This window comes from Papaver somniferum, chromosome 3 (assembly GCF_003573695.1).
Source record: "Papaver somniferum cultivar HN1 chromosome 3, ASM357369v1, whole genome shotgun sequence".
Classification (NCBI taxonomy): Eukaryota; Viridiplantae; Streptophyta; class Magnoliopsida; order Ranunculales; family Papaveraceae; genus Papaver; species Papaver somniferum.
This window is the reverse complement of record NC_039360.1, coordinates 78,138,373-78,147,693: the sequence shown is the minus strand read 5'-3', so window position 1 is coordinate 78,147,693 and position 9,321 is coordinate 78,138,373. Positions and strand designations below refer to the sequence as shown.

General features: G+C 34.2%; 1 protein-coding gene across 1 annotated transcript; it reads left to right on the top strand.

The window, feature by feature from the left end:
- The first annotated feature begins 5,198 nt into the window (after positions 1–5,198).
- LOC113359661 (F-box/kelch-repeat protein At3g06240-like) lies at positions 5,199–6,639 on the top strand. The gene is made up of 2 exons (XM_026603254.1): positions 5,199–6,101; positions 6,412–6,639. The coding sequence occupies exons 1-2, from the start codon at positions 5,199–5,201 to the stop codon at positions 6,637–6,639; spliced, it is 1,131 nt and encodes a 376-aa protein (XP_026459039.1).
- Positions 6,640–9,321: the final 2,682 nt, after the last annotated feature.

Sequence of the window (9,321 nt, the reverse complement as noted above, 5' to 3'; positions counted from 1 at the left end):
GAAACATTCTAAATATACAAATTTCAGTTTATGTGTAACTAAATTACATAAGCACATTTTATATGTGTAACTCTATAGTTACATAAGCACATTTTATAGTTACACATATAAAATGTTAACCTATAGTTACACATATAATGCATTCACTTGTGTTATCTTTTGCAATTGTAACATAAGGTTACACAAGCACATTTAAATGTGTAACTTATAGTACACATGACAATTTGATTACACAAAGTTTTATTCTAAATTATATACACATAAATTTACAAAACCTAAACCAACTGACATATAACACTTACCGAAAACTGTCATGTCTGTTTTCCAAATGTAATCAGAAATCTGGTATATATCCCACCTCCCAACCCTCGGGGATATCTCTCTCGTGGTTCTCAACTTTCGGGATTAATCCTCCTGCTGTGTGTTCAGCAAACAATACTGCAACATATAAATTTTAATTAGTCGATTGAACAAAAATATCCACAACTAACACTAAAACTGCTGGAATAAGAAAACACAAGCTTTTTACCAGTAGGTATTTCACCACAAGCCTTCACATTTGGACAAACAACACCAGATTAATATGAATCTTCTTCAAACACAAGTGCTCGTGTATTAAATCAGGCCACGACACCTTGAGCACCGTATCATAAGTTTCAACGTACTAAGATATTTCGCGTTCACTCCATTGGCATTTTTGTCGCCAAAAACAATACACACACAAAGATAAGACCTATCAAGCAAACTAGATCCTTCTCATCAACTTTCTTTCTTTTCCCACTTTTGCTCCTTTTTGTCATAAGTTGTTTTATCTTCTCTAAAATGTTTGTCTTAGTCACTGTCGTCTGATGCTTTGTAGATTTGATATCAGTGAAGAATTTGTTGTATAAAACATTGTCAGTCAAATCACTAGGACAATAGTACTTTAACAGCTTCTGACCCTTTCTGCTTCCAATCCTCTGCATGCAAAATATACCAGCCAGCTTTGCCGGTGTAGACTCTATAATCTTATCATCACCAAACTTGAATGAACACGGTGTCTCACAATCCATGTCAAAGCAGTTCAAAAGCTTCAAGACGCCGTGTTTGTTGGTACTTATCTGTCTTGTTGTACTCGGTACAGCTGTATCATAGTCATCGTAATACATCATTACGAGTTCACCGTAAGCAGCTCTCCTAAGATATCTCTGAGCCCTATCAGTCAGTCCTATAGGTTTTATCACCTTTACTAAATCCTTTACTGCATTCAACGACTGCCTTAGGTTTCCTGTACACATCACACACAAAAATAGCATGAGTCAGTATGTTGTGTACTTATCAAATACACTCATTTTTAACTGCAAAATGAAAATCATGTTACACACTATGTGTATTTGCCAAGTACACAAACTGAATCATTCTATTTGTGTTGTGTAACCTTAACTTACACATGCATATGAAGGTTTACAGGCGTCATTTTTTGATGTGTAACTATTATTTACAAACACAATACAGTCGTAGGTTATATTTTGCATGTGTAACTTTCTAGTTACATAGGCAATTGGCAAATCAGTGATGTTATTATGCATGTGTAACTTCTAGTTACACAGTCACTTGGCAAGTTAGTGGTTAGATTTTCAATGTGTAACTTATAGTTACACATGCATATGCATTACAAACATGAGATTCTAAATGTGTAACTTATAGTTACACAGCCACTTTGCAAGTCATTGGTGACATCTTGAATGTGTAACTTACAGTTAAAAAGGCTCAATTGTATGTGTAACTACAAGTTACACACTCAGTATACAAACCACAACACAGTTGGTGGTGAGATTTTGAATGTGTAACTTATAGTTACACAGGCCCTTGTTTGCATAGTTATACATTCAAAACCATTTACATTAGATCATCACAACCAAAATCGCATGTATAGTTTTTACTAGCATGATATCATAACAACACATATCATCAAATAATTTCAACTCTTAATACATGTTATTGCAGTATATGTTTCAGCGGTATTGCTTCTTCCTCGCGCCGTTTTACTTCACAAAATGTGAATTGAAGCCGAATCTGCAGTTTAAAAAGTAAGAAAACATCAATCTCCAGTAGTACTAAACTCCTTAACATGAGATTGAGATGATACATGAACAAAAAACATCAAGTAAACCTAACCCCTAAAAACAGAGAGGAAAAGTAGAAGATCGAAAACAGATTCAAACCTCAGTTCGTCTTCTTCTTCTTTCTTCGTCAAAAAAGGACTGAATCAAACAACGAATGAAGCAAAAAACAGATCGAATACACTGAGATTTAACATATCAAAAACAGATCAAATACAGATCGCAAAACAGATCAAATTTACTGAGATTAAACAGATCGAAAACAGTTCCAAAAACAGATCGAAAAACATGTTAAACACGAAGAAGAAGAAAAGATTAAACATGAAGAAGAAGATTTGACCGAAATCTACCTGTTTTAGTTTTTCGTTTCTTCGATCTGCAAAAAAAATTCTCTGAAACAAATTTCTCTGCACTTCTTTGAAGGTTTTCGACCGGCAGTTTTCTCAGGTGAGATTCAGTTTCTCTCTCTTGAAATGAAATGAATGTGTCTGTTTGATAGAAAACCTAGGTTAGATACTTATATAGTGAAGGTTATTCTGGTCATTTCAACCAAATTAAAATTTATTTTTAATTCAGGGCCTAGTAATAAAACTCTTTTAACTAGGGGCCTCATATTATAGGTTATCCATGGGTTGGGCCTTAGCCTAATTTTCCCTATACATATACTTGTGGATCAATTTTTTTTTTATAAAACTGTAAAGAATAACAAAACCAAAGCAGTATGTTTCAGTATTCCATATATGTACCGCTGATTCATAATCTAGAAATCAACCGCATGTCAAAAACAAGTAATGAATCTATAAAATTACCGTACTGAAACACTTTTACTTCAGTATTCCATATACATACTTCTGGAGTATACAAAAAAATGATAAAACTATTTAAAAAAAAAAGAAAAAAAACTAGCAATAGACTTGTATCCCACACTCTCATTTCTCCTTTAATTTCCCATACAAACGCCACCTGCAAAAAAAGGTTCAATATTTGTTAGGCTATAACATTCGGAAAATCGATTTCAGAGAATCCAAAACCACATCAAAGCAGTATTTTTCAGTATGTCATATATGTACTACTGCATTCATAATCTAAAAATCAACTGCATGTCAAAGAAAAGTCATGAATCTATGAAAAAGCAGAATTGAAACACTTTTGTTTCAGTATTCCATATATGTACTTCCGAATTAAAAAGGAGAAGAAGAAGATAAAACTATAAAAATAGCAAAATCAAAGCAGTAATTTTCAGTATACCATATACGTACTGCTGATTCATAACTTAAAAATCAATTTCCTGTCAAAAATAAGTAATGAATATGTGAAAAACATAATTGCACACTTTTATTTCAGTATTCCATATATGTACTTCTGGATCAAACAAAAAAAGTAATAAAACTATAAAATAAATAAAAAAAATCAAATCAATATTCTTCGGTATGACATATATGTACTGCAGTATTTTCCATTATGCAATATATGTACTTCTGAAACTCTTGTGTTTAAGTATTCCATATACGTACTTCTGGATAAAACAACAAAAAGGCAACAAAACCATAAAAAATAACAAAATTTTTAGAATGCCATCTATGTACTGCAGTATTTTTAAGTATGCCATATATGTACTTCTGAAAAGTGAGAAAATCAAAAGCAATATTTTCCAGTATGACGTATATGTACTTCTGAAACGCTTTTATCTCAGTATTCCATATATGTACTCCTGGATTAAACAATAAAAGTGATAAAATCCTATAAAAAACAATAACAAACCAAAGCAGTAATGAATGTATATATGAATAATCAGAATCTGAACACTTTTATTTCAGTATTTCATATATATACTTCTGGATCAGACAAAAAAAAGTGATAATATTATAAAAAACTAACAAAATCAAAGCAGTATTTTTCAGTATGCCATGTATGTACTGCTGATTCATAATCTAAAAATCAGTTGTATGTCAAAAACAACTAACGAATCTATGCAAAAACAGAATTGAAACACTTTTATTTATATATTTTGTATATGTAATTCTGAATCAAATTTTTTTTTTTTTGTAAAGCTAGGTTTTTGTCAGTACTGCAGATACGTACTGTCGATTCATACACAAAAACAAACTCAAACAAATCTAAAACCAACAAGATGAAAGTGATATAATCAAATCTTCTGAAGAAATGAAAAAAAAAAACGTGATTATTCATCTAGATCTGAACTATTTTCATAAAAACAAAATAAACAATCAAGCATTCATAAAACGATTAGATATTAAAAACCCTAAAAGAACAATCAAGCATCTATTATACGAAGATGAAAGCGTCACGAACTCGATCAGATCTTCATGTTTCAGTTGAGAAACAAAAAAAAAATTGGAGAGAAGATTACGTACGCATAATAAGAGAGAAGATTACCTGAAAACCACGAAAGATCTTTGTAAGCAATCTTCATAAAAAAATTAATTGGAAATAAGATTTCGTAAGATGAGGTAGCAGAGAAGATGAGAGGGAGAGAGAAAAACGAATCTGAGCATGAAAAGAAAAATAAAAATACCTAGATTATATTTGTGTTATAGTAGAAGTCTATTTCGGGAAATCTGAATATCTACTTAATAGGTTCCGCACGTGTACAGGAACTGGGCTTAAAAAATTGGGTCCATTTTTATGTTTTCTTTTAATTATGGATCTCCGGTTACTGGGTTTAATGGGTGGTTCTGTCACTAACTAATACCACTATATTAGTACCTATAGGTAATTCCTTAAAGTAAGAATCGAATAGAGCGAAAGAAATATTTGGAAGTAAAAGTAAGAAACCCTAGGGAAGTAGCGATGACGATGATCGAGAAGTGGAGATATCTTCCAAAGGGGATTGTGATGGACATCCTCAAATGGTTACCAGTCAAATCCATCTTGAGATTCAGGCGTGTATCTAAGAAGTGGTGCAGTTATTTCACAAACCCTAATTTTATTAAAATGCATCTTAATCATTCTATTGAAATGAATCATTTTAGTCTCATCCTTTCCAAACAAGAACCAACCTAATTCTATTCAAGTGAACGTTATTCTGCTTCATTTCCTTCCCTTGATTACAACTATTCCACTGCTACATTTGATATGTCTGCTGAGTTTGATTGCCCATTTGACTACTGGAAATGTTATATTAGAATTTATGGTTGCTGTAATGGATTGTTCTGCCTCAACTCTGATCATAAATTGTTATGCATTTGGAACCCTATAACTGACGAGTACAAGAAATTACCAGAAATACCCGATGAAGAGGGACCTCGAGGACCAATTGTATTTGTTTCTGTTCCAAAATATGGGTTTGGTTACGATTACAAGACTGGTGAGTACAAGGTAGTGAAAATCCTTACCCCGGGGAGAGGTAAGGGTTCTAAAGTTTGGGTTTATACTTTAGGAACTGATTCGTGGAGAGTACTCGGGGATATTCCTTATGTATTTTATTTTGGGGGAGTATCAAGAAATGGAGTGTTTTTAAATGGAGTTCTTCATTGGCTGACATATCCCCAAGACAGAATTAATAAACCCATAAGAGTTATACTTTCTTTCGATGTTGGGGAGGAGAAGTTTACGGAAATGCAACTACCTATACCTCTTTGTGGCTCACGTGAAGGTGAGCATTCTTTTAAGACATCTATTAGCTTGTTGGATGGTAAACTTTGCTTGTCTTGGAATCTTGGTGATGCAAATGTGGATGTATGGGTTATGAAGAATTATGGAGTCATAGAATCTTGGACTAAACTTTTCAGTGTCAACAGGCTGAAAGAAGATGTTGCGTATCTGAGGCCATTACAATCTTTAAAGAATGGTGATGTCTTATTACTTGGTCAGCCTTTAAACCAGTTAACTCGGTATAACGGGGATTTAATCTTGTATAGCCCAGTAATTGGAAATGCTAGGTTCTTGGATACAAGTGGTTACCAAATATTGGATGATGCGCGCACTTATGTTGGTAGTCCGCTTTCAGTTAAATCAGATTGTAATGCAGGCCAAGAGGTTGTACATCGGGCAATATTACAGTAAACTGACAAAGAGATTTCAAGAAGGAGACGGTTAATGCTTACTTACTTTATTTATTAGAAGCACATGTCCCTACATTTGCATACATCTTTTTTTCAAAAGAAGCTGAAAATTAAATGCATCTCTATATGCCCATCCTTGTGATGCAGCACCTTATAGATGACCTTTGGTGTGTATGTTATTTTTGTTTTTATGTTTTGCTGTTAGTTCTCCTTGGTATGTTATCTTTTATCAACACCTGTTATGTTGATCTAAAGAATGTGTGTTACTTTTGTTACTGTATAAGGTAATTGATCATCAAGAACACAACTGCATGAAATATCAGTACTTGTTGCATCTTGATAGCTTAACTAAGGAGGAGTATGCAGAATACATGCATGAGGAAAGTGATGTGTATGAGGCAAATGAAGATGAAAGAAGTATATCCACTAACATGAATGAAGAAGGAACTACGGAAGATCTAATGGAAGAGTCATGGCAGACTAAGCGCATGAGAAACTCGACTCTCAATTAAGAACCATCCATGAATCCACATGATATCCACGTAACTCCACCAACAAACATCGAGTCTGTAACCCATGCAAATATGAACAACAATTTGAACTCGGAAGTGGTTCCTTTGGTTTCAGAAGCAAATCATCCTAATCCCATAAGTAATTCCATTGAAGAAGCTGCTCAGGTAAATACTCCTCATATCTTTTCAACTTGCTTTAATTTCATCAGTTTTTTAAAATCTCATTATTGTTATTCTCATAAAAGTTTTAGTATTTCATATAGTGTAGAACTGCATCTAGTTACTCATCATCCTAGTAATCCGACTTCAAAACAAACAACTATGAAAATAATTGCGTGGAACTGCAATGGTTTTGCAGACAAAGAAACTAGAAACTATGCCAAGGATTTTAATAAATTGCTAGACCCTGACATTATTTTTCTTCAAGAAACAAAAATAAATTCGGATAAAATCATTAGGCTCACTAAACCCCTAAATTTTCCGAATTTTTTCTATGTTCCTTCCATTGGTAGAGCTAGAGGAATTTGTTTATTGTGGAAAGATGGTTTTGAATTAGAAATTATCTATCATGACAAAAATATGATTCATTGTCTAGTCACTAGCAATCCTTCTAAACCTACTTGGCTACTATCTTGTGTTTATGGTTCTCCCCATCCTCAAGAAAGCAAGACTCAATGGGAATTCATCAAAACTGTGTGTGAGAACTATAATATAGATGCTCCTTGGGCTCTCATTAAAGATCTAAATCTTACCTTGCATGACAATGAAAGAAGCAATAGTAATGGCTTTTCTTCTAGAACCTCAAAACTAGCTCAAACTGTTTTAGAAACTGGTCTCAATGATTTAGTTTTTCATGGAAACCCTTACACCTGGACTAGCAATAAGCATGGAACAGGGAAAATTAGAACCAGGCTGGATAGAACTCTTATAAACTCAGATTGGATTATCCAATTCCCAGATTCTTGTCCCAGGCATCTTCCCTTCTTAGGGTCAGATCATTGTCCTATATTGTTAGACCTGTCTCCTAATGATTTTTGCAGTTCCAAAAATTGGAAATTCTTTGAATGCTGGCTACGTGACAATTCATGCAAACTTGAAATTGAAAAAGCTTGGTCAGCAAGTTTCAATGGGTCGGCTGGTTTTAGCTTGGACAAAAAGTTAACTGAAACAAGACATACTTTATCGATCTGGAACAAGGCTATCTTCGGCAACATTCAAACAAATATCAAGGATCTACAGCAACAGCTCATAGACCTTCAGCGGCCTAACTCAGTTCAAGATAATACTCAGCTGGTACGAGAAGTAGAGAACAAGATTGAAGAATGGCATACAAGAGAAGAGGAGTTCTATCGTCAGAAAAGTAGAGAAGTTTTCTTCAATGAGGCTGATCAGAATACAAAACACTTCCACATGCAGGCGAACAAAAGAAGAACAAGAAACATAATAGAAACCCTACAAAAACCAGATGGCAGTTGGTGCAATGGAAGAGACAACCTTGAAGAACTTCTCAATTCACATTTTAAAAACATAATGAAGACTTCAAATCCTCCATCTAATTCAGCTCTGCTTGATCTTTTACCTTCATGTATTACTGATGCGGAAAATGGTGCATTAACAAGAATACCGGATGAAGCTGAAATAACTTCAGTGCTCAAATGCATGCAGCCATGGAAAGCACCTGGACCATATGGCTTTCCTCCAGGATTCTTTCAAAGCCAATGGTCAATTGTGAAGGATGATGTTATCAAGATGGTGCAGTCTTTCTTCATATCTGGAAAATTGCTAAAAAAGATGAACAAGACAAACCTTTGTCTCATACCTAAAAAAAAACTACCACATACTCCAGGGGACTACAAGCCAATTGCTCTCTGTAACTCAACATATAAGTTAATCACTAAACTCATGGCAACCAGACTGAAGGTGCATCTCGACAAAATTATATCACCAATGCAGGCAGCGTATGTTCCAGGCAGGTAGATAAGTGATAACATCACCTTAGCATATGAACTGATTCACTGTATGAAGAAAAAGAAGACAAAAAAAAAACAATATATGGCAATGAAGTTGGATATGAGCAAAGCTTTTGATCGTGTTGAGTGGAGTTTTCTCGATGAGGTTATGCTGAAGCTAGGTTTCTCAAACAAATGGTGTCAGATGGTGCATGAATGTCTCTCTACCACAGAAATCCAAATACTTCTAAATGGATCACCTTGTACATCTTTTAAACCAACAATGGGAATACGTCAAGGAGATCCAATTTCGCCATATTTGTTCTTGATCACTATGGAAGTTTTCACAAGAGCACTAGCCCAAGCTGAGAGTACAAAGGCAATACAAGGGATTAAAATTTCTAGAAATGCATCACAGGTCAGTCATCTTTTATTTGCAGATGACTGCCTTCTTTTTGTCAAGGCAGATATGCATAATGTCAACAACCTGCTGGATATCATCAACAATTTCAGTGAAATCTCTGGCCAACAGATCAATTTTCAAAAGTCTGCGGTTTTCTTCTCAAAACACTTCCCTTCAAGACATTGTAGAATGCTCTTAAGAAGACTAAAGATGAAAAAGATGTCCTTGGAAGAGAAATACCTTGGTATTCCCTTATTCTTGAAAAGGAAAAAAACGAGCTCTTTCTCTTCACTAGTCAGCAATATAAAGTTCAGGTTAAAAAGATGGAAT